Raw genomic sequence first — 26,231 nt, forward strand, 5'->3', positions numbered from 1 at the left:
GCATTCATTATTACTATTTTTTTAATTAAAATCTTATTTTTGGAAGTTGCATTTTCTTGATTGGTTACTTGAATGATTTAACATTCAAGTTAAATTTTTCATTTCCCCGTATAGGTTTATTCAGTACCCATTCCAATCCTCCTATTACTAATTCCATATACATATTATAATCTCACTACCTGCATCTGATTCCTGAGTTGAGGAAGTAAGGGTTGTCATATTTTTCTATTATACTTGAGTCCTGGATTTCAGATAGTGAGTAGTGAGAGTTTAGACAGTTATCTTTTCTCCAAACAAAGAATCAGAGAATTTATCTAAATGGATTTGTTTCCTGGTAATGGTAAGAGTTCACATAACAAGAATATCTGTATTCATTCAAGGAATTTTCTTATAGAGAACTCCTCTGACAAATTTGGTTCACTAACTTAAAATTCTGGAATGACCTAGATTGACTGCTTCCCCGTCTGCTTTTTGAAGGGTAGGTTGTTTGGTCAAGTTAGAGGCTATTCTGTACATTGCATTGTAGATTACCTGAGAACACTAAGTTACATAAGTAGCCACTTTTTAAAAAATTTTGTGCAGGTGAAAGTGACCCCTAAGACTGGAAGTTCCTGGGAGAGAAGGGAGCTGTGAGGGTCTGCTAGTTTCATAAAAAATACTGCCTAAAGTTATCACTAACGTTTATACAATTATGTATCTTAAGGTTATATGGAATTTTTCTTAATGTTTCTGTTTATTGCAGAAAATAACAGGCAAAAATAAAAACAAAAGATACCCATAATTTTCAGAAATAAGTAATTTTTAAAAGATAAATAAGTTTATCTTTTCAGATCCTTTTGCAGGGTTATTTATGGTTTTCAATTTTAGAAGTTAGTAAATTCTCCCCTAAGAAAGCACTTAAAAGTTAAATTTGTTATTTAATATAATACTTTTCTTCACATGATCTTTTCATTTTAAATGTGTGTGCTTTAATTGAATATCAGAGTAAGAGCAAAACACTGATTCTGTGGTTTCTTAATTTATCAATTAACACATTCAGTACTTACTACATATTTACAATCATGTGAGAATATAATCCTGACATTATTGAAAATAGAGCCCAGAGGTAATATGAATATAAACTACATAGTTCATAAATTCAGGGTGTATAAAGTGAAATTTCATTTACTTCATGGATGATTTTTCCCAGTCCTTTCATTGGAGGGTCCCCTAAAACAGGAAGCTTCTCTGACAGCAGCTGATGTTTATAGGAATGAAATACTAGTAAATTATAAGTCTGATTCAAAGTATTATCTTGATAAAGTGTAAATAACTGTTTGAGCTTAACATGGTGTGTACTTGGGCTTCTAGTCCCATGTCAGAACATAGAATGCATATTTAAACATTTGTGAAGAGTCTCTTGCCTAGGTGTTTAGAATACAAATGAAAAGGTATTGGTAGTTCAGACAAAAAAAGATTAATTTGACACATTGTTCAAGATAAATTATTCTCTAAAGCTGCGAAGCTTGGAAATATACCTTGAGACAAACCAGAATTGAGTTGAGAAGTAGGTCTCAGAAATAGTTGATTGACTTGGAAATACCTCATTGGTGTTTATTTTATTTTATGTAGCCATTGCCAAAATCTAAAAAAACTTCTAGCAAAGGCAACAAAAAGGAACGAAACAGTTCTGGAATGGCAAGGAAAGCAAAGCAAACCAAATGTCCTGAGATTCTGTCAGATGAATCTAGCAGTGATGAAGATGAAAAGAAAAACAAAGAAGAGTCTTCAGAGGATGAAGATAAAGAAAGTGAAGAGGAGGTAACATTTTAGTTTTTCTTGTTTTTTCATTTCTTTTCTTGGGGAGAGTTAAATATTCCTGCTATGTAATAGGTATGGCCAGAAAATAGATTCTAGGAACCATCAGTTCCATATTAGATGCTGTAAATTCTGAAGACATGTAGTTCAGTATAAACCTTTTCTTTCCCTTTAACAAGCTTTTAGTTTTGTTGATATGCCAGAGTGTAAAAGTTGGAAAAGAGTGAGGTTAATATGGAACTGAATTTGAGCCTGGGCCTTGACTAGAGTAGGTCAAATGGGAAGGGAAGGCACAGGGCGAGGGGTATGTATCCTGAACAGGAACACAAAGGAGCAGATTTTTTGAGAATTTTCTTCAAAGTATATTAGTATATTACGATGATCTTGAACCATTTTATTCTGTTTCACGCAAAAAAACCAGGGGTTTAAGGACCACCATTTTTTTCTCAACTTGTTGGGGATTATTTAATGAGAATAACAGGATTTGAAGTTTGATTGGTGGGCACGTTTGTATCACTTAGGAATGCCTGCCATTTTCCTTTACTTACAAATCTTTGTAAATGTTGAACATTTTTAGTTTTCAAAGTGAAACTTCAGGAAGGGAAAAGGTGCTGAACCATTTAAAGAGTTAACTTTTCCCTTTCCTTTTTGTGTCTCTTCAGTCAAGTAGATGGGAAATAGGAAGTGATTTTCTATTATTGTTAATAGTCTTTTCGTAGACTCTTCACTGGTCAGAACTTGCTCTATAAGTTGGGTAATGTACTTGGTCTTAGTTAGGATTTGATTAATGTGGCTTGACATTTTGGGCCAAAATGATTCTTCATTGTAGAGGACTGTCTTGTGTATTATAGAACATTTGACCACTAGGTGCCAGTAGCACACTTCCCCAATGTCCAGTTGTGAAAACCAAAAATGTCTCCAGACTTTGCCAAGTGTCTCCCAGGGGGGACAAAATCACCTCCAGTTGATTCTAGAGGGAGTAAAGATATTGTGAACTCTGGTTTTATATGTGTGTATCTTGTATAAATTTGCCTTTAGGTATTTAAAATCCATGCTTGTTTTAATGTCAAACTTTATAAAGACTTCAATAAAGCTAAGTTTGAAATGTTGCATAATTGAAAGAAAATTACAAAGCCAGCAGTTGTTTCATAAATATTTATATACTAGAGGCCTGGTGCACGAAATTCGTGCACTGGGGATGGGTGGGGGGGTCCCTTAGCCCAGCATGTGCCCTCTTGCAGTCCGGGACCCCTCCCTTGTTACTGCCCACCTGCTTGCTGCTTCCTACCACTTGGCTTGCAGCTCCTTAGTGCTGCCAGGAAGGCCTTGGGTCTGCTGGGTGCCGGGCCTGCAGGTTTGTGTCTCTGATACCCCCAGCAGCCCCAGCACCAAGGTGACGGGCCTTGGGGCTGCTGGGTACAGGCCCCCTGTTGTCGTGTTTGTGTCTTTTATCAGGCCCCCAGCAGCCCCAGCACCACCTAAATAACTTAAGGGAAACTTTATTTAGTCTTCTTTTAAAAGCAATCTAGTTTAAAAATGAGTTGCAGTTAAGACAGAACAAAGAACATGGTACCTAAGAGTAAGATAGACTGACAGAGGAGAGGCTGGGCGCTGGTCAGGGGCTTACATGCCAACTGTTCTACACCTGGGAAATGATGTAAAATCGGTTTCTTTAGTTTTCTGCTTAATGGTCTTCTCCAGCACTGAGGTCAGGGGAGCCGCCTTCCAGCCCGTAGGCTGCTTCTCAGAGTCGAAAATCTCTGCCTAGGACAGGACCTCTGAACCCCCAGGGTGCATAAACACACAGGGCTTCCATCAGGCTCCGCTGATCCCGGGCCGGGAGGCCTCTCGGCTCCGCTCATTCCGGGGCCGGGAGGCCTCTTGGCTCCGCTGATCCCGGGGCCCTGAGGTCTCTCAGCTCCACTGATCACCAGGCCGGGAGGCCCTGAGGCCTCTCGGTTCCGCTGATCCTGGGGCTGGGAGGCCTCTCGGCTCTGCGGCTTCAGGGCTGTTTGGCTTCGCTCTACCGCTTGGAGCCTGAGTATGCAGATTAACCGCTAGCTTTTAGCTTCTATAATTGAAACATTGTATCTTTTGGAGCTGTTGCTTCGGGAGCTCAGAGCCCTGCAGCTGCAGGCGGGAACCTTGGTTTCCTCTGTTGCTGGGGCAACCAAGCATCCTGTTCTCAGCTGTCTGGCTGCCGGCCGCCATTTTGGCTGACAGTTAATTTGCATATACTCACTGATTAGCCAATGAAAAGGGTAGCGGTTGTACGCTAATTACCATGTTTCTCTTTTATTAGTGTAGAGATATAAAAGGCTAAGTTGACTCATGTGTGCGCGATACATATAAAGCTCTCGCACCAATCGCATGTGTGTGTGTTGATCTGTCATTGTTGATGGTGAATTTGGTTGACACTTCTATTATAGAGAAAGGGCGAATAGCGATATTAAACTATTTCTTCTAATTAATTTCCTTTCAATGTACACGAATCCGTGCACTGGGACACTAGTCTTAATATATTTTTGGTGTAAAGTAAGATGAGTAATCTGAGCATTAAGGTTTTTATAATTGATTTTAGGAAAATAAGGGAGGAAAATGTTTGTTTATATGTGAATATGCAATAATGCCAATTTTGCAGTAATAGTGTTATTCCTCATGCAACAAATTTTTGATTATCTACTGTGTGTATTCACTGTGCTTCCCCTAAAACCTTTTTAAAGGCAGAGTTAAAGCATGAAAAGTTGTCATAGACTATAAGCATCTGATTTTTTTTGTAGAGGCACTATGATTATGAACATGGGCTTTGGAAACTATCTGGGTTCAAATCCCAGCTGTACCACTGTATGACTTTGGGCAAGTTACTTAAACTCTGTAACATCTGGTTCCCTTCTGTAAAATGGGGATAATAATAGTAGCAGCCTCAAATGGTTGTATTAAATGATTTTATGTAAAGCACTTAGAGCAGTGCTTGGTACAAGTACTGTCTAAGTATTAGCTGCTGCTATTAGTAGTAGTAGTAAGCTGACCTTTAGGATTTCTAAATCCAGTCTTCCTGTCATTACTAAAGTGCAGGAAGATTGTATTTAGAAAGGTTATTAATTTTCTCATTTGCTTTCCCAATTATTTCATTGTTTTAAGTAGAATCAGTTGAAGTCTGTGAATATAGAGTACTCCTGATTTATAACCATATTGATTACTGGATAATGATCACAAGTGAAACTAGAAACCCAGGTCAACTGATGAAAATACCTGGAGGAAAAAGGCAACCTGAAGAATGCTTTTATGGACATTAAATATATAAAGTTACACAATATAAAAGTTGTATCATTATGCTCTATTTTCTGCTTCAGTTTTTCTGCTTGGACTGATACAAGCAGACTTCATGAAATACAATGCCAACAAAATCTAGATTGAGATACGATGGGGCTAAATCTAATAAGCATAGATATTCTTTATTGCTGTAAAGACTTTCAAATTTAGGGCTATCTCCTCAAAAACTTTACTGCTGATTCCATTTCTATGAAAAGTTCTGATTGCTTTGCAAGGTAAGTGCTAGCAGGAGGAACAATATTTCTGTGATAAATGGTTTTCTTTATTCCATTTTTTGATGACTTGGTTAAGTGGCAACCTTGTCAGAGACTTCATAAATGGAGTATTTTTGGTCAGTACCATGAAAGGAAGGACCTCTTTTCTAAGAGGCCATAAAGAAGAGTTTCAGTTGATTGGAAAAATGGTTGATTGCCTATAGATGGAATATTTTACAGATTTTTTTCATAGAAAATTACTAAGTTAATATTACTTATTCTGTTTATTTCCTGGAGTGAATTTTTTATAAATAAAGGCTTCTCCTTACTAAGATCAGTTGCATGTTCTATTTTAGATTCGTGGAGTAAATTAGGAAGGTTAATTTGTTGGGGTTTTTTATTTTATTTTATTTTTTTATTTTATTTATTTATTTATTTATTTATTTATTTTTTTAAATACATTTTATTGATTTTTACAGAGAGGAAGGGAGAGAGATAGAGAGTTAGAAACATCGATGAGAGAGAAACATCGATCAGCTGCCTCCTGCACACTCCCCACTGGAGATGTGCCTACAACCAAGGTACATGCCCTTGACCAGAATCGAACCTGGGACCCTTCAGTCCACAGTCCGACGCTCTATCCACTGAGCCAAACCGGTCATGGCTGTTGGGATTTTTTAATCCTCATCTGAGGATACATTTTCTCTTATTTTTTTAAAAGATTTTTCATTGATTTCTAGAGAGGGAGGTAGGGAAGGAGAAAGAGAAACATCGATGTGACAGTGGAACATCAATCGGCTGTCTCCTGCATGCTCCTTACTAGGGACCAAGCCCACAATTCGGGTATGTGCCCTGACTGGAAATTGAACCAGCAGCCTTTCAGTGCATGGTGTGATGCTCCACTAACTAAGCCACACTGACTAGGGCTGTTCTTGTTTTTTTAAAAGTATTTTATAAGAAAATATGTCACATCAGCATGTTAGCCAATAATTGGTAAGACATTGTGTTCAAGGTTCTCTGTACCTGTACCTCTGTTTCTATGATACTCAGTGAGTGGTTCACAATAGTTTTTAATTCTCTGTTTCTTTGGAATTAACTCAAATACGGTGCTCTTTCTCAGAATGACTTGGATAATTATATATATAAAAGGCTAATACAGGCAGTCCTTGGGTTATGTCGGACTTCATGTACGTCCTTTTGTGGTTACATTGCCATCTCCCATTTACAGTATTTATTTAAAAAAAAAAAAGTTCTGTCATTTTGACGTATATACATATGTGCTTTATGTTTTTTATTATTTATTTACCACAAGTAAAGGTCAGGAATTGTTACGTTTCTTTTAAATTTTTTTACTGTTTCACTTCATTATTGCTGTGTATGTGCTCCATGTGAGTGAAGTAGGTGCTTATGTAGGGGGGTTCCAACTTACGGCGAAAATTGCATTACATCACGCAGTAGGAACAGATCTCCGACATAACCCGAGGACCTACTGTATGCTAAGTGTCCATCCTACCAGTCGCTATGACGTGCACTGACCACCAGGGGGGCAGATGCTCAACACAGAGAAACGGCATTGCGGACCTGGCTCCCACAAAGCAACACTCAGCTTCCACCATGTGGGACACAGGCCCCGCCACCACCCTGGAGTGACAACCCACCAAATCGCAGCCAATGCTGCCGAGATCCCATGGCACAAAATGCGGTCCACAGCCCAGCCCAGAAACTGGCAGTGGGCGCCAGGTAATGATGTCATGTAGCAATGCCCAGCTTCCTCTCCCTAGCGACTAGCTTCCTTAGAGTTTCTTCAGCCCAGGAACAAGACTTGCTTTAAAGCCAGGTGGAAACATTTTACACTTTAACCAAATGTCTGTGAAGTGTTTTCCCGTGCCTCATCTAATTTGATCTTCATAGAATTCCTGGAGTAGGTAAATAGGAGACTCAGTAGAATCCTATTTTCTTTTCATTAGCTGGAAAATGGAGATTTAGAAAGCTTAGAAACTTGACCTGTCTGAAACAAAGTAAGAAATGGTGGACCTTGAAAACGACTTCAGGTTTTCTCACTGCACAGAATATAGTCCAACACTGCTGCAATTAAATATTTTACCCTTTGTTCTCCCTTGTGATCTACAATAATAATCTGCTTTGTGTTGATATTTACTGCTGTGTTGCTGACAATTACCTGAAAGAGAAGTTGGGATGCTTCACCACTGGGCTGTGCTGGAAAAAGTTTAGCTACTAGTAAATCAAAAAGCAGATCTAATTAAGCAAGTTTAGTGTGTGTGTGTGTGTGTGTGTGTGTGTATGTATAAAAGGCTAAGTTGACTTGCACATGCACAATACATATAAAGCTCTTGCTGGCACCAATCACACGTGTGTTTTGATCTGTCGATTGTGAATTTGGTTGACACTTCTATTATAGAGAAAGGGTGAAAAGCAATATTAAAATATTCTAATTAATTTCCTTTCATCGTCCACAAATTCATGCACCAGGCCTCTAGCTGTTTTATAAAAGCTGTTTTAAACTTCTTTATCATCTCAGCTCTGGGCCATTTGCAGAAGAGCAGTTTGGAACCAGGAAGAAACTGGTAGGTGAAGTTTCTTTAAAATGAGAGAATAGAAAAATGACAGCTTAGTTTTTTTTGTTTTTTTGTTTTTCCTGTAAACTTACTCTGAAAATGAACTGGTTCCCATATTGGATTAGCATCTTTAGGGAAATTCTGCTAAAGTGAACCAGTGAGATTAAGTCATATTCGGGCAGGCCTTTCACAGATACTAGGTGTTAGGCAAAGAGAAATCACTGGAGAATACAGAGAAAAGGGAGAAGCAGTGCTTTCCAGATTGGAGAAAATGAGTATTATAAATTTTTTAGACCCTTAAACACATACTTAACTTTTTCCCCCCCATTTTATTTATTACTTCTGTAGTTTTTGTTCCCCAGTGTTTTTCTAACACTCTTATCTGTAGAAAAAATAAAACTGTATTTTTACTTTGTGAGTATTGAGAATGTATCTGAATATTCTAATATGAGTGAGGAATGCCTTCAGCTATAAATACTTTAAAAACCTCACTAATATGTCCAAAACAGAAGTTCCTTTTTCTTTCATTTCAAGAATCCCACAGATAAGCAGTTATTGGCCAGCATACCATCCCAAGATAAAGGTATCAAGAATTGGGGTACCATTTTTCTTCCTGAGCCATCATCTTTATATGTGGCATTTAACCTTATGATTATAAAATGGTTGTTTTACCTCTAGGCATTGTTTCTCTGTTCTAGGTAAGAAAGAACAAAGAGCTTTCTTCTAGTGATTTTGGTTCCCCACTCCCCCTGAAGGGATTCCTTTTACTAGAGATCTCCATGTATATTGAATTGGCCAGAACTTTTATATGTGGCCACCTCTAGCTGAAAGGAAAGCTATGAGATCCAAGTGTTACTTTCCTGCTTCTATAGGAGGAAAGCAAATAAAAAGGAATGTTGAGTGAGCTCTTCTACAATGTTTGCCAAAGAAAAGAAACTTTGCATTATAATTTCTGGTAAACACATATTTGGACCATTTGAAAAAATACTTGGAAGTTGGTAAGGGTGAATGTGAAAGTTTTGTTAGTCCTTAATTATGTTCTAAAAAAAACCCCAAGAATTGCCCGGCCTGTGGCTTAGGTGGTTGAGCATCGTCCAGTGCCCCAAATGTTGCCAGTTTGATTCCCAGTTGGGGCACATACCTGGGTTGCAGGTTTAATCCCCAGTTGGTTCATGCATAGAAGGTAACCCAAATGACATTTCTCTCTTTCTCCCTTCCTCTCTCTAAGCTTGTCCTCAGGTGAGGATTTAAAAAACAAAACAGAATTCCCACATCTCATAATTTGATCAGAGGGATTACAAAACCTTATAAACTATTAAACCTTTCGTTGGAAGGCAAAGCTGAATAATCACCATAATAAAGTCTATTTAGACTTAAACTTGTTTTTATAATCTTTTGTGAAATATAACAAGACTTGCACTTTCTTTACACTTGGCACTCTTCAGCTTTCTCAGCCAAGTTGTTATAAGAATAGTGTATTTTAAGCTAATTTTAATTTTGTTCATCTGTTCACCCAGTACAACCTTTCTGCTATGAGGACAGGATTCTGGCTCTGTGACAGGCGTCTTTTTTGGAGACCCTTCTTCAAAGAGCCCTGCTGCCTATAAAAGATAGGTAAGCCTTCTCTCCCAAGATTTTTTTTTTTTTTGCCTTCCTTCAAAAAGTGCTCCTGTTGTTCCTCTGATTTTATACCTTCACGGTTCTCAGAGACATGGAAAACCCTTTCAAATTTTTTAAAAATTATATTATTAATTAATCTTTTAAAAATGTAGATTATAGTACATTGTACTATCTAAAATTAATGGCAGCTGTTAATTCTTATCTGTTTTCCTTGAGCACTTAAAAAATACCTACAATACTGGATGGTCCTGATTAAATCCCTCACAGCATATTCAAAAATAGCAAGCCAGGATCTTAAAAATCCACAACAATTTGGAAACTAACCTTTCCTTCTTTTCTTTTTGTTTTAAACTTACCTAATTTTTTCCCATACATTTTGTTCAAAGACCAAAGTTTGAGGAATATGCTAAGTGCTGTTGGCGTTACAGAAGATACTTTCTAGCCAAAATATAGTTTTAGTGGTATCTAATATAGAATTTCAGAAAAGTATCAGTTGATGAGGGGAAGCTTTGGAGAGAAATGAAAGAAGTACCAGTTGAAATTCACCTTGGGAATAGAAAGTTTGACGTGAACAAAGATGGGGAGCAGGAAAGTACAGGGTACCTTTGACAGACACTTGCTTATGGTTAGATGCTGTGTCCAGAGTAAAGCAATGAGGTGAAGCTAGAGTAATGTAGGTTGAACGCAGACTAAGAACCCATGAGGTTGGGCATTGTATAAATAATAAGACCTTTGGGGATAGATTCATCCTTCTCATCCATTCAAAGCAATTGTTTTTTTCTACCTGAGCTCTTCGCTCTGTGGGGAAAAAGAGGGGCATGGCCTCTGATTTCCAGGAACTGGCAGTCTACCCGTGGAGAAGTACCACTTGTTCAATAAGCATTTATTGGTACATTCAAGGAGGAGAAACTATTGGGTCATGTACTTTCAGGTCTTGCATCTCATTTAGCCTTGACTCCATGAGAGAGGAGTGCATATCCTCCCGTTTGTACTTTGAGTATACAATAAATATATAATGATTTTTTTAAATGCCTTCTCTGTATTACTCTTTCCAGAGCTGCTAATTCATGTAATTTTGTCTTCAGAATTCTCTGTGTAGAACTAGTGATTTAGATTCAAATTCGACTTTAAGCAATGACTTTGGAAAGTTAATATGAGTATAAATTTACTTTTGCTTATAAGAACTTAAAAGTAAAAGCTATTGACATAAACTTTATAACGAGAAATTATCCTATTGATTGCTTCATCTGATTCCTGCTCTTTGCTTATATATATCTCCAGTAATTCATAAGCTAGACCAGGAGTTGGTAAACAGTGGTCTGTCCACCAGATTCATCTTGTGGCCTATTTTTGTACAGCCTGCAAACTGTGAACAGTTTTCCCACTTTTAAAATATTTGTAAAAGACAAATGAAGAGAGTCAGCTGTGGGGCTTTTTAAAATATATAGGTGCCAAGGCCCCACCCATGATGATTTGATTTAATACTCTTTTTTTTCCCCTCTTAAATGTACACTCAATATAGGTAAGTTGTGCCAGAAGGCAATGCTATTAAAAACCAAGTTTGTTGCCTGACCAGTTTGGCTCAGTGGATAGAGCGTCGGCCTGCGGACTGAAGGGTCCCGGGTTCGATTTTGGTCAAGGGCATGTACCTTGGTTGCGGGCACATCCCCAGTGGGGAGTGTGCAGGAGGCAGCTGATCAATGTTTCTCTCTCATCAATGTTTCTAACCCTCAATCCCTCTCCCTTCCTCTGTAAAAAATCAATAAAATATATATTTAAAAAAAAAACCAAGTTTGCTAATTGCTTTTAATAGAAAAACATGTTTATCTTAGCAAGCAGAGTGAACTAATGAAACATAACCTTGGGGTTGGAATATATCTTTAAAGGTTATCTAGTCTCCACAGATATTTTCCCATCTCAATTTTCAAAATAATTACATAGTAACTACTAAGTGCCAGTTTTAAGCAATACTCTGGAGATCAAGAAATAAGACAGGGACTCTACCCTTACGTAGTTCAATTTAGTTGGTCGGAGGGAGGAGGTCATGGATTGAAGAGAAAAGTACAGTAGAATATAACTTAACTAAAAAGAGCTGTGGACAAGGTAATGTGGAATCTCAGAAGACAGGCAGTATTTGCCTCTTTCTAGGGGCATGGGAGCAAAGATCCAAATAGGGAAACTTCATAGGTGGTTAACAGTTTGAGATGAACCTTGAAGGATAAGCAAGAGAGGTTGGCATAGCAAAAGAAAGGTATTTGGAGAACACTACTTATATAAAATTGTATTACACCCATTTTAGCTTTAAAAAATTTTTTTAGAAGAAAGGATCTAGGGGCCCATACAGGGTTTAGGGGTAAACTCAAAGACAGCCCTAATACAGAGTTTGGTTGTTCTTTGTTGCCATTCTGTATTATCTGCCAACAATTTTTATTCTTTGTCATCATTAGTAATTTTGTGTGTAATGGGAAAAAAGTTAAGTTTAACAATATGATAAATAGGTTATGGTATCACTGGCTTACTCCTATAATTTAGTAGTTTCAACTTTGGCTTAAAGAAATATATAAGTAGGTTAGTCATTTCTATATGCAACTAATATGGTAGGCGGCACACTGGACTTAATCAAAGGTCTAGGTTTTTAATAGCTCTAAGACATTAACTCACATATATATGTGCCCTTGACCAGGAATTGAACCCCAAACCTTCTGATGCATGGTCTGGCACTCTAACCACTGAGCAACATGGGTACAGCACCTTTTAATTATATTTTTAACCACATCCTGGATTCAGAGTAAACCTTGACCCTATAAATGATACAGAAGTGAACATGACAAGAAATATTTAAAAGGCTACTTTATGCCAAACACTTGTAGTTGCTAGGGACACAGAGGACTAAATAGATCAGTGATGGCGAACCTATGACATGCGTGTCAGAGGTGACGCGAACTCATTTTTTTGGTTGATTTTTCTTTGTTAAATGGCATTTAAATATATAAAATAAATATCAAAAATTTAAGTCTTTGTTTTACTATGGTTGCAAATATCAAAACATTTCTATATGTGACATGGCACCAGAGTTAAGTTAGGGTTTTTCAAAATGCTGACACGCCGAGCTCAAAAGGTTCGCCATCACTGAAATAAATAGTAGATGGGTGTCTGTTATGAATGAGATTGTCAGATCTATCCTTAAACTTGTAGTGGGGAAACTATGTAAATAACTGCAGTTTAATAAAAATGTATATATTAAATGCTTATTTTCTTTGCTGCCTTATGTGTATTTATGTATTTGATCCTCACAGAAATTCTACACCGTAGCCATAGGTCATCAAATCTACAATGCCTATAAGGCATCATTTTAATGTAAATTATAAAATGTACCCCAATATCAGAGATACACAAATGTGAAAAAGAGTGTTACATTTAGCCTTGTCTGGTATTACCTTTATTTTACAGATGAGGAAACAGGCACAGGGAAGGAAGGGTTATTTGCCTGAGAATGCAGAATTAGTCACTGGTGGAGTCAGGACTTGAACCAGGAAGTTTAGCTCTAAAACCTGTGTTCTTATTCACTGCTTCACAATCCTTCCATGAAGAAGGTATAAATGAATTACGTAGGCCAAGTACTATGGGACTATGGATTAATCAAATGGGTGGTATTATGAAAGATTTAGAGGAAGTGATTGATTATTGAGTTGGATTTAGAACCATGAGTGCAATCTAAGTAGAGGAGGAGAAATGAAAGTAGTGGTGATTTGGAAGTTCATGCAGATTTTAAGTGGGCATGGTTTAACTTTCCTTCTCAGGTCTCCCAGGGCCTCTTTCCATTACCTCCAAAATTTCAGGTTACCTGTATTTGCCTTACCTGCCAAAAATTCTCTGTACGTCCTATACCTAATAACTTATCTTCAGAGCAGCTGGTGTGGTTTTTTTTTAATACCTATAAGACCAAAGCACAAGATGTGAGTTAATGAGTTACTTTATTGCCTCTCAGCTTGAAATGAAACCTTGAGGTATGCATATCTACACAGTTTAGTTATTTTACTCTCTAGCTTTTGCTCTTTCCCATGCTAACCTTTATCAGTCTAAAAAATGATACTTTACTGAATTCGTACCTTTAATTTGTCACAGAATAATTTGTAACTGGTTTTTGAAGATAAGTGAAATTCAATATAAATAACAATTTGGATGGTGTGTCCAGTCTTATCAGAACGTAATGAAATAAACATGATGTATCCTGTCTAGTTAATGAAAGTATCATTGAGTCTATCTAACTGCTTTTTATTCTATGTATCTATTATATATATCTGCCTTGCCTTTATTTTTTTTTTAATATATTTTATTGATTTTTTTACAGCGAGGAAGGGAGAGGGATAGAGAATTAGAAACATCGATGAGAGAGGAACATCGATCAGCTGCCTCCTGCACACCCCCCACTGGGGATATGCCTGCAACCAAGGTACATGCCCTTGACTGGAATCGAACCCGGGACCCTTTGGTCTGCAGGCCGACACTCTATCCACTGAGCCAAACCGGTCAGGGCTGCCTTGCCTTTAAGGAAAGCATGCATTTCAAGTTTTTGTAGGAAATTACATTTGCATAATGAAAGAATTTTACAAAAAGAAGCACTTAAAATAGTAATAATAGCTAATATTTATTAAGTGTTTTCTAATGCAGGACACCATTAAAGTACTTTCATGTATTGCATTTACTGTCCATGAAATCATAATTACTATTATTTCCCTTGTTTTGCAAATGAGGAAACCAGTGCCTAGAGATGTGCTGGGGCTAGAATTTGAAACCAGGAAGCTTGCCTCCAGATCCTACACTCTTACCTATTATTTTGTACCTCTATAGTATTTTTGCAATCTGTTTGTTAATAGGTAATAGATTGCCGAAACCGGTTTGGCTCAGTGGATAGAGCATCGGCCTGTGGACTGAAGGGTCCCAGGTTCAATTCCGGTCAAGGGCATGTACCTGGGTTGCGGGCACATCCCCAGTGTGAGATGTGCAGGAGGCAGCTGATCGATGTTTCTCTCAAGTCGATGTTTCTGACTCTCTATCTCCCTCCCTTCCTCTCTGTAAAAAATCAATAAAATATATTTAAAAAAAAAAAAAAGGTAATAGATTGTCTATTTAAAAAACTGTAGAACACTATTTCTTCTAGGTGATATTAAATATAGAACGAAGCATAATTTTAATTAAGTGTTTGTACCACAGTAATTTTAGGAAGATGGTTTGATTATCCTTTATCACTGCAAATTTTAAACTATTATTACTCCCAACCTGCAGGTTTTTAAATGGTGCCATATTGTGTGTGCCTTAAAAAATTTTAATGACAGCCTTAAATTATCTAATTTGAGGATAAAATAATAATGTTTATAACATTGTTTCCCCTTGCTCACCCTGTCCAACCCTTTCTATAATAATAACTTAGTTTCTTGTAAAATATTTGAATGTGTTACAGGTCCAGATTTTATTACCCTCTGACTAAAGAGGGGTATTTAATAGTGATGATTTTATTCTATGTATTAAGTGCATCAACAGAACTTAGGAATTTTTAGTATTCCTTTTCAGGCCCTATTGTGGTTCTTATGAATTATGTGGATGCTTAATAAACTTAAAACTTAATTTAAGTTAATTACAGAAATTTGTGGTGAACCATTAATGACTTTCGAGCAACCCCTACTATCTAAAACACCTCTGAGAATTAGGAAATAAGTAAAAATGACTCTAAATAGCAAAAATCCATAGAAAAACTCATATACTTTACTTTTAGAAGTATGTCAGCTCCTTGACACCTCTTAAGTGCATTTTTTAGTGGTTCCCAGCTGACAGTACTACTGAGTTAATTCAAGGTGATATTATGCTTAAGTAAATATGTACAGTGATGGCAGTGGAGCAAGAGAAAAGAAAAACACTAAGCCAGCAGGTGGACATCCCCCGAGGGGTCCCAGAATGCGAGAGGGCACAGGCGGGGCTGAGGGACCCACCCGAGTGCACAAATTTTTGTGTACCGGGCCTCTAGTATATTCATAAATAGTTACTTAGCAACTATTGTGCACCATGCACTATTTTAGGAGTGAGGGGATACATAGATGAACACGGTGGTCAAAACAATCCCTGTCCTTATGGAATTTACATATGAATTGGGAGAGACTGACGGTAAATAACGGCATATTAATAGTACCTGTATTAGAGTTTTTCAGGATCATGTGAGGTAATTAATGCACATAAAGTTTTCTATCTAATAGTGTAGAATAAATGTGGGCATCTATCATTTTTAGTGTTTGATTCTTGACTTCACATGACTAGTCTTATTTGGCATAAAATTAAATTTATTAGGTATGTTAGTCATCTCAAACATTAATTAGTAATACTTTATTATTGGTGATACTGAAAACATTAATTTTCTCTAATGTTGATGGGTAAAGAGGAGTAGAGAGAGATGACATTTAATCTCATCAATGTATATACTTTGCTTTCCTTTACAACAGCCACCAAAAAAGACATCTAAAAAAGAAAAACCTAAACAGAAAGCCACTTCTAAAAGTAAAAAATCTGTAAAGAATGCTAATGTGAAAAAGGCAGATAGCAGCACCACCAAGAAGAATCAAAACAGTTCCAAAAAAGGTATGTTAGAAATTATACATATTCAGCAACTTTAAAGATATAACATACATGCTGTAATGTACTTTGTAAGTGTTTAGAAAATAGTTAAACTCAGAAGAACATTGGGGGGGAAGTAGTACACCAGTTTTTTATCGTTTATAATTTTTCAAAATTGACATTTGTATGTTTTATAGGTAATTTATAGAGGTGATTTATAACTTTTTAAATCTAGGATCCCTTTGAGAATCTGATGACTGCTTATAGATTTTTTCCCAATATATGTTGAATGGTAATTTACTATGTAAGAAAAATTTTATTCACATGTAATGTCTTACTTTTAGAAAGTGAATCTGAGGATAGTTCAGATGATGAACCTTTAATTAAAAAACTGAAGAAACCTCCTACAGATGAAGAGTTAAAGGAAACAGTAAAGAAATTATTGGCCAGTGCTAACTTGGAGGAAGTTACAATGAAACAGATTTGCAAAAAGGTAATTGAACAGGTGCTTGGATATGTTTGCTTTTATTCAAAAAATTCTTTCACCCATTATTCAGTTCGAAGCCAGATTCTTATATGCATTCATTCATTTATTGAACACATACTATTGAACTACTACATGCCAGGCACTCTGTTTACAGGTCTGGGATAACCACATTAAATATAGTAAGTCAAAGCCTCTGCCCTTTGGAGTTGTTTCATAAATAACAGTAGAATGTACACAGTGAATAAAGTGCTGCATTCCAAACTACACAGGAAGCTATCTTTTCCTGATATGGAAACTTTATTGATGCATCTTTAGATTATGTTAGTTTTACAAAGCAAAATTCCATGGCCCACCTGATTTTCAGTCAGTGTTACTATGATAAAGAGTTGTTATAGATTAGGTACTTAGCTCAGACTTCTGTGACATTCTGATACTTCTCAGGAAATAAAATGATCAAGTCTTGAATATGATTCAGTATTCTACCTCAATATTGGAAAATTTTGTAATTTGGTTTCTTACAGTAAAATGAAATTGACATTTGAAATGTATCAATTGTGAAATATTCTATACCTTCTAAAGTCATTTATCATTTTTTAATTTATTCGTTCAGTACTCACTGAGTCTCTACTACATATCAGGTCCTGGGATAAATGTTAGAGGTAGAGCTGGAGAAGACATTACTTTGCTTTAGGGAGATATTATTTCACTTTCAAGTCCAGTGGAATTGAAAGACATCCGTTTTGGTAATTAGAGTACAACTAGAGGCCCAATGCACAAAATTAGTGCAAGGGGCTCGGCCCTCACAGCTGCAGCGGCTTCCCTCAGCCCTTGAAGCCCCGGCTTCCTCCGGAAGGTCGTTTGGCTGTCCGGTCTAATTAGCATATTACATTTTTATTATTATAGATGTTTGAGGGCTCTGTTGGAAGAGTGAAAAAAGGTGCTACAGCACTATCCAACTTGGGATTGAGAGGGAGGGGGTTGTGGAAATCTGGAAAAGCACCTTGGAAGAGATCTTAGAGGATTAGCTGTCCCATACAGTTGAGGAACATTGACACATTCACAAAATGTGACAAATAATGACTGAAGAGTAGTGATTAGTTTAATTTGTCTGAAGAGTAGAGATGGAAGTAAGTCACAGGTTAGAAAATACTAGTTTTTCAGTTCCTAAGTATGCCATGTTACAGAGTTTGGTTTTCTTCCTGAAACTAACAGGGAATTGGGAGGTTGGGTAGGTTATTGAGAGCTATTTGGGAGGGTCGTAACTCAATTAGGTTTTATTTTTTAATAGTCATCCCAGACACATCAAGGACAGACTGGTGAAAATAACATGAGAGACAAGAAACCCAGTTCATGTCATAGTCAAAGTTATTGGGTTGGCACAATCCAAGTCAGATATCAAGATAGCCTGGCCAAAAGTAGTATAAGAATTGGGTGCACTAGGGAACAGAATAAAAGGTATACTTTTTGAGAAAAGATGAGTTTTGTTCTAGACATTTTAAGATGGGGGTGCTTAGAACATTAAAGTGAGAGAAATTCTGAACATTGTAGTTCTCCAAATTAGGAGAGAAACCTAGACTAGGATATTGCTGCGAATTAAAGCCAGAAATATAGATCGGCTGCCCACGGAAGAAGACAAAGGGTGAGAAACGCAAAGGACAGAGTCCTGGAGAGGTAATTTCCACAGAATATAAGAAACTATAGAGTTAGTAGTAGAGGCAAGGCCAGAGAGTGGTGCTATGAAAGCCAAGAGGAAACATTTTCAAGGGTGAGGAGTAGTGCCAGTTAAGAAAAAGGAGTCAGCTTACATGGGGCGGTGGGTATGGAAAAGCAAACATGTCCTTTAAACAAATGAAAACATGCATAGCCTTCCCTAAACTAATGAGGAAGATAGAAATAAAAAGGGAATACTTTTGTTTATTAGCTTGACAAAATATTTATGAGGAATAAAAGTTTTCATGGTTGGCAAGGATAAAGGGAAACATTTTCTCATGCTTTAAGGTGTAAACGCTTTGGAGAACAATTAGGTAATATCTTAAAATTTAAATTGCAAATACCCTTTAACCTAGCAATTCCATTTCTAGGTGTCTATCCTAAAGACATAGTCACATCTGCACAAAATGATTACAATAATGTTCAACATGTCTAATACTGAAAAGTCAGAAACCAGGTAAATGGCCTTCCATAGGGAAATTATTAAATTGGTAACCACATCCATATTTTTGGAATACTTTGTAGCAGTTGAAAAGAACATGGAAAAATTTTTCAGGTATTGTCAACATTTTAAAACATAGAATACTATCCCATTTATCTAAATGCAGAAAGACTGTATTGCCATTGTGTATATACATTTTTGTATAAACTCATTTTTCAAGGAAGATCTGGAAGAATACACAGCAAACTGATAACTGGTTTCCTCTGAGGAGAGGGGGGATGAGGGCAGAGTAGAGGGAAACTAGTTCTGTCCCTTTGAATGTTTGTTTTTTGAGCACATTTATGTAATTTTAAACAGGGATCACTACTATGGAGAGGTCAAGTGAGAAGGACTTGAGGGTTTTTTGGACTGGACAATTAGGAGATAATTGTTCACATAAGAGCAATTTAAATGGGTGGTAAATGAATAATGAGGAAAGTGAATGAATTTAAGCTTCTGTTTGAAGCAGCTTGCCTAAGGAGGGAAATAGATGAGGGAAGTGGATGCAAGTTAGTAAAATACTAAAGTCAGGGAGAGAAAGTGCAAGCATGTGTTAGGCTACTGGGAATGAAGCAGCTGAAGACTTAGGAGAGGAGGGATGGCTGTCTGCAGAGGGACAGGAAATGGGGAGTTGAACCTAGACACAGATAAACTGGAGGGAAAGAGGTATGTCAGAAAGTTGAAAAATTTGTAATACTACTTGGCTGAGAACAGGAATGTGGGACACTTGTGTAAGTGGATGAAATTGCCATTGACAGGAGGAATGAAAGGAACTGCTTAGAAATACTTGGGATTGCTGGGGAGGCTCTGACATTGAATACCATGGACTTAATAGTAAAACAGGATCACTCTTCAAAGTGCTTACATGTTCCCACAGCAATCTTTCCTCTGGGCCTAACCATAGAAAAGTTGGTAGACCAATTCAGGTTTGGAGGTTTGTAGAGAATGAATAAAAGACAGAGGAGTGTAAATGATTGACTATATTTTCAGGGATTGGCAAACTAGCTTGTGGGCCAATTCTATCTTACTGTTTTTGTATTGTAACCCAGCCATGCCCATTCATTTAAGTATTATTGCCTATGGCAGCTTTCACGCTACAATGACATAGTTCAGCGGTTCTCAGCCTGTGGGTTGCGACCCTTTTGGGGGTCGAACGACCCTTTCACGGGGGTCGCCTAAATACGTCCTGCATATCAGATATTTGCATTACAATTCGTAACAGTAGCAAAATTACAGTTATGAAGTAGCAACGAGAATAATTTTATGGTTGGGGTCACTACAACATGAGGAACTATATTAAAGGGTCGCAGCATTAGGAAGGTTGAGAACCTCTGACATAGTTGATGTGACAGAAAATGTATTCCTGGAAAAGCTGAAAAGATTTATTAATCTGGTCCTTTAAAGAAAAGTGTGCTGACCTTGAACTACACCACAGGAGTGAAGCTGGCAGGGTGCATATGGAGTCAGGACTAGAAGTCATTGTAAAGTCAAGCAGCAGGTATCCTATATAATAAAAGGCCAGTGACCATAACGGTGTAACAACCAGAACGACCGATCTACCAGTCGCTATGAGGTGCATTGACCACCTCTCGGTCCCTCCCCGCTGGCCCACAGGCTCTGATCGCCTGATGGCAAATGGGTAACCAGGGTGGGCAGCGGCGGGTCGGGACTGGGGACTGGCAAGTGGGCAGAAAATGGCCCTGATCGCAGGCTAGGCCTAGGTACCCTACCTGCACACGATTTCTTGCGCTGGGCCTCTAGTCAGGTTGATAAAGGGGAAATTTAGAGTAAGAGTTTAGAAGTAGAGGACTCCTGAGACCTGCTGGGTCTGAGTGATTCAGCTTTGAGGAGGGGATTGCACAATGAGTAAAGTACACTAGAGTTCAAGTTGAATTATAAGTAATTGGACGATACAACAGAATAAAATGTGAATATCTCTGAAGAATATCTGACCTGCCAAAATAAAGAATTCAGTTCTACCTAGATGTTTTGTTTTCCTCACCTATGTTTATTGTTAATGCAACTGATATTTCCAGTTTAAAACAGAATCCTTGCATGCTACTTTACTTTCTCTATATAGAGTATTATTAAAACTCATTTGCAAGGGAATTCTCTAGTGAACCAGAGTACTATTAGAACATACATGCAGCTATTTATATATACATTTCTTTTTTGTCCAAAGATAGAGCATTATTGGATTTTTAACATAGTTTTTCCTTTTCACTACAGGTATATGAAAATTACCCTGCTTATGATTTAACTGAAAGAAAAGGTTTCATAAAAACAACTGTTAAAGAGGTAAATATATTCACCGTTTCTAACTTTGATCATTTGGGACATAAGAGACAAAGAAACGTATATCAGAATTGCATATTTTTCAAACTATCTGACTAAACACATTTGATCCTCAGATTTCCTTAAAATGGATGGGGAAAGATATTTCTTTTTATTCCCATTTTAGAGCTTAAAAAATAAAGCCTGCACATTAGTGACAACACCTGACCTTGGATGAGGACGATACAGGTTCTGTCTACTGGGCATCTCAGAGCACTCACACAACTACTTGAGCACATGTTTCTGTCCACCAGTCAAAGGCAGGAGAAAACCAACAATAGCTATAGTTTATATGGATCCCAACTGATTTCCCAAGGTCACAATAGTAAAATAAAGTTTAAAAATGAAATAAAGTTTTATGCCTCATGTATACCTAATATTGTATGTTTGGTATGGGAAAATAATGTTTCTCTTTTCATTACAGCTAATTTCTTGAGATAGAGGACAGAGACAGATGACTTGTTCCATGGATTTAAAGATTTCATTTATACCATTATACCAGCAAAGAGAATGTATTTCCTTTTCTAAATCCTTGCAAGCATTGTGTAGAATTTACTGCTGACTTTTTTATCTTGGGTGTTAATGTAAATTTGCATTTGCCATTTTTTAAATTGCATTTCTGTGCAGTTTTTAGTTTAAAATTTTGCATGGCAGTAATTGTTCCTTGCTTTTATAGTTGCATTTTGTACATTTTGGATTTCTTTATATAAGGTCATAGATTCTTAAACTGTTATAGTTTTTAGTGCAGTTAATATTAGCTTAAGACATTTTTAATTGACTAGGACAGAAACTGTTATAACTGGCATTTATACATGCAGAAACCAATGCAGTATTTAGTATATGACATATTTTGAATACAGCACATTTGTCGGTGTAAAAACTCAATGGCAGTGTGTTCATCGTATTAAGAATGTGCAAGCTTTAGCTGTCCAGATGACTAAATTGGAACTTTTCTCCTGCATGTATAGATATGTCAATTTGTCAGCATGACGAAAGTGACAGATGTTATTTTTGTATTTTCAAAAACAAATTGGTTGTATATAGTTTTTTTATTTCTTTTGTGAGATCAATTTTTAAACCCATATAGATAGGTATCTTTACAGTTATAAACTGAAATGTCAGTGTTCAGCCAGATGGTATTATAGAGCAGTGGAAGTCAGAATTCAGTAAAGAAAACACTGAAGGACACGAACAGATAGTTCTCCACTTTGAAAGTGTCATCGATTTGTAGTTTTAGTTTCAATTCTGCAACCATTGTCTGTAGACACATTTTCTATTAAGGATAGACCAAAATCAACAGAACTTCAAAAATTTAGGGAAAATTGGGATTAAGTACAAGAACATTTGGCTTATAATAAATGACTGATTTTTCATTAACTGCTTTTGCCCATATAAAATGCTGATATTTAGAGGAAACCTGGACCTTTATAATTATGACAAAAAGTACAAGGTGTAATGCCAGAATTGTGTAGGCAGTAGTATCTCTGACAAAGTATTTCTCAAAAATGGTAAGACTTATTTTTAACATTAAAGAAATTTAATGTGTCTGTAGAATTATAACTATTGGGTTTTAAATTTTGGCTAATCAGGATTCTAGGTGATTCAACATATGGGCCACCCCTGAATGAAACTAATTTGTCTTTTAAATTGACTGTCTTAATCAGTTTATTTTTATTAAATAATTTCTGAATTTTAAAACATGCTGCTTGAGAGAATTAAGCCTTTTGATAAACCAGTTGAGTATTTAAAATAAAAATATCTTTGCATCATAGAACAGAAATATGTAAACATCTGTTGATTGTTAACAGGTATTTTCACAGTTTTGATTTGTTTCTTGATAAAGTTGTTAAGATGTTAGGAAAAGATACACTTAATAAACGAATGAAATAAACTAAGACCTACGAATTGGCCTTTGATTTTAAATATAATTTGTTCCTATAAACAGCTATATCAGTGATTCCCAAAGTGGGTGCTACCGCCCCCTGGTGGGCACTGCAGTGATCCAGGGGGGTGGTGATGACCACAGGTGCATTTGGGGGCGATGAGTAACTGCTATTAAAATTTTAAAAAAATTAATTTCCAGGGGCTGAGTAATATTTTTACTGGAAAGGGGGCAGTAGGCCAAATAAGTTTGAGAACCACTGATCTATATATATATAAAAGCCTAAGCTACCATCACGATCGAACAGGCTGTGTGGGGCGACCAGGCTGGCAGGGGGGTTAGTGAGGGATGACCAAATGACTGAGCAGCAGGCTGCAAAGATGGTGGTGCCCACAGCCAATAAGGAGGGAATATGTTAATTGACTGCCACACCCCCCACAGCCACAAGATGGCCAGCAGGGGAGGGTAGTTAGGGGTGACCAGGCCAGCAGGGGAGGGTAGTTGGGGGTGATCGGGCAAGCAGGGGAGAGCAGTTAGGTGTCGATCAGGCTGGCAGGGGAGTGGTTAGGGGGCAATCAGGCAGGCAGGCGAGCGGTTGGGAGCCAGCAGTCCAGGATTGTGAGAGGGATTCCAGATTGGAGAGGGTGCAGGCTGGGCTGAGGGACCAACCACCCCCTCCTCCCCCTCCCAGTGCATGAATTTTGTGCACCGGGCCTCTAGTTGTCAATAAAAGTAATGAACAATGATTTTGTCTTCACATTTGATATCTTAACTTAGAGGTTTTTATAGCATCTACCCTCTATATGAGAATTTCAGAACATGGGTGTTTAAATGGATTTAGCCCTGGAGGCAAGTAATGAGGATTTTAAAAAGTATATACATTTACCATACTTAATATTAAGTAGGTTTTTCCTTTGTTTGTAGCACAAGTTTAAGCGCCCAGTGACTAAAGTAATAATTTACTGTGAGCCATTTCAAATGTAAAATATTTTGCATTTATCACTTAAATTATAGCCTATGTAATTTAGAGTGTTGTGCAGTGATTAACTAAGTACACTACAAAGAAATCACCGGGGAAACCAGAAATGATTTACAAAAGTAAGTTGATCAAGGTTAATAGTTGTTTACTTTATGACCATTTAATTGAAAGGGGATATAGAGTAATACCTATGATCTAAAAGGTCTAAACAGGGTTTGGAGGTGAAGGGATTGAGTTGGTGGGTGTAAAGTTCGGGATGAAAATGTAACTATTTAATAAAGTGTGTTTTCATTACTACAATGCAAAGTGTATTTGAAAAAGTCTAGTTTTTATTAAGTAGTTTTACACAACAAGCTGTTCACAATCTGCAGTTAAAACATATATTCACAGCTACTCAATTACAAAATCTTCAGAACAATGAAAAACATATTCAGAGTAACTCAAGAATTTAAAGGAAAGTACCTTAAAGAACAAAATGTCAGATGTAGACACTTGAGACAAGAAATGAGGATTTTTTTTTATATACATTTACCATACTTTATTACGTAGGTTTTTCCTTTGTAGCACAAGTTTAAGTGCCCAGAGACTAAAGTAATAATTTACTGTGAACCATTTCAAACGTAAAATATTTTGCATTTATCACTTAACACATGCTATTTTTTAAATGTTTAACTTTAAAGCAGAACACTCCCCAAATAGTACCGTCTCATCAGATAAATATCAACATTTCCCTGTGTTAACATAGAAACTAATATCCTTTATTTTTCTTTATTTGTATCATACTTTGATGGGAGTGGAAGTGTGTCTGAGTTCACCAAAGATACCATACATTCTTTGCATATGATACTTTGTATTTATAAGCTGACTCTAAATTTAAAAAATACCTAATATTTTGAAAAGTGGCTTTAAAATCATTTTGCATCCCCTTTGTTTTTGAGTCCTTTTTTAAAGCAGATCAACAATATAATTGAAAAACCTGTTCAGAGACTTTAAAACAAAAGAACTTGTTATCCATGATTTTACCTGTAAACTGAAATTTCTTGGCAAGTTAAGCATCCTGAAGACCCTGAAACCAACGTCTATTTTTAATGACATTTTTTTGGTCATGAGTGAAAAAAGGAGAAAGGAAGTATTTGCCATGTTCTCAGGCTCTTACGATATGGCTTATAAAATATGTAATATTTATCAGGACTTCACATTTTCCTGCAGTTTTCCAGTGGACCTGCCTATGGAATACTGAAAACATAATCCTATAAAAAAGACAGTGCGAAGAGGCTATTATTCTGACAAGATATTTTTGCTAGTAGTTGCCAAAATTAAGGCTATTTAAAGTGTGCCATCTGCCCAAACTTGGCTCAAAGAAAAATAGCCCTATAGTTTATGTCTAGTATCAAGACCACACTATCTCTACCCCATTTTCAATGGTACAAACCTGGTACTGCTTAAGAATGGAAAATTTTGCTCTTTTGCCAATGAGTGCACAAATCTAAAATGTTTTATCACAAAAGATACCTGAATTTAAATTTCTTTTGAAAACCCAATGGGAAGTATAATATAAAGTAGTCTAGAAGCTTCATTACTTTTGATTGAAGAGTTTGTGCTGTATCCAAAAAGGAAAGATTTCTATCTAAATTTTAAGTGAAAGCTCAATATTGGAGCTATACAAAAATCTTAAGGCTCATTGGCAAAGGTAGTGATAAGTTGTCACAGAAGAAAAATACATGGCTCTATTTTTTTTAATGATTTCTGCTTGATTTTTCAATTTGTGAAAATTGATCAGCTAAACAAAAAGTCAAATTTAAGGGACTCTCCAACCATGGAAGAATCATATCCAAAGAATGAAAGCAGATAAAAGAGGTCTTAATTTAAGCTTATATTCTACCTTTTTCTGAAATCCAGAAGATTTAGCATTAGACTTGTGGAAAACGTAATAAAATATAAGTGCTTATAAATTGGTTCTTAGGGCTAATGCTTTCAGAGTGGTGACATGGGTTTACATTATCAAACCACCTTAGAAACATTTTCAGTTTTGTTATCCAGAGAGGTTTTTGTTTGATTTTATGAAAGTGAGGTTAACGTGTTTCAAACTTTCCCATTTGAGGTACAGAAGAAAGCTGGGTCCAGACAAAATCCATTTAAAATGCTGCAATCTTGCTTGCTTCTCGAACACCACTCAAATATGCCCCTGTAACCGTTTGTGGAAAATGTCTGTTTGTTGCCTGTAAAAAATAATTG

General features: G+C 36.7%; 2 protein-coding genes across 11 annotated transcripts in view; one reads left to right on the plus strand and one right to left on the minus strand.

Annotated features, from left to right (window-relative positions):
- DEK (DEK proto-oncogene) overlaps window positions 1-23,026 on the plus strand; it is a 36,666-nt gene extending 13,640 nt beyond the window's left edge. For 2 of the 3 annotated variants that reach the window (XM_070405668.1, XM_070405669.1), the window contains 5 exons: window positions 1,612-1,800; window positions 16,012-16,147; window positions 16,468-16,616; window positions 21,031-21,099; window positions 21,263-21,514. In XM_070405668.1, coding sequence (XP_070261769.1) covers window positions 1,612-1,800; window positions 16,012-16,147; window positions 16,468-16,616; window positions 21,031-21,099; window positions 21,263-21,313 — 594 coding nt within the window. In that variant the 3' untranslated portion in view covers window positions 21,314-21,514. Of the gene's footprint in view, window positions 1-1,611; window positions 1,801-16,011; window positions 16,148-16,467; window positions 16,617-21,030; window positions 21,100-21,262; window positions 21,515-21,559 lie in introns of those variants that run through there. The other variant, XM_070405670.1, reaches the window with a different exon arrangement.
- Window positions 23,027-24,317: 1,291 nt separating this feature from the next.
- KDM1B (lysine demethylase 1B) overlaps window positions 24,318-26,231 on the minus strand; it is a 59,917-nt gene continuing 58,003 nt past the window's right edge. For all 8 annotated transcript variants that reach the window (XM_070405662.1, XM_070405664.1, XM_070405665.1 and 5 more), the window contains one exon: window positions 24,318-26,215. In XM_070405662.1, coding sequence (XP_070261763.1) covers window positions 26,132-26,215 — 84 coding nt within the window. In that variant the 3' untranslated portion in view covers window positions 24,318-26,131. The remainder of the gene's footprint in view (window positions 26,216-26,231) is intronic.

Source organism: Myotis yumanensis, unplaced genomic scaffold, assembly GCF_028538775.1.
Source record: "Myotis yumanensis isolate MYYU_CA2020_CCGP unplaced genomic scaffold, mMyoYum1.0.hap1 SCAF_2, whole genome shotgun sequence".
Lineage (NCBI taxonomy): Eukaryota > Metazoa > Chordata > Mammalia > Chiroptera > Vespertilionidae > Myotis > Myotis yumanensis.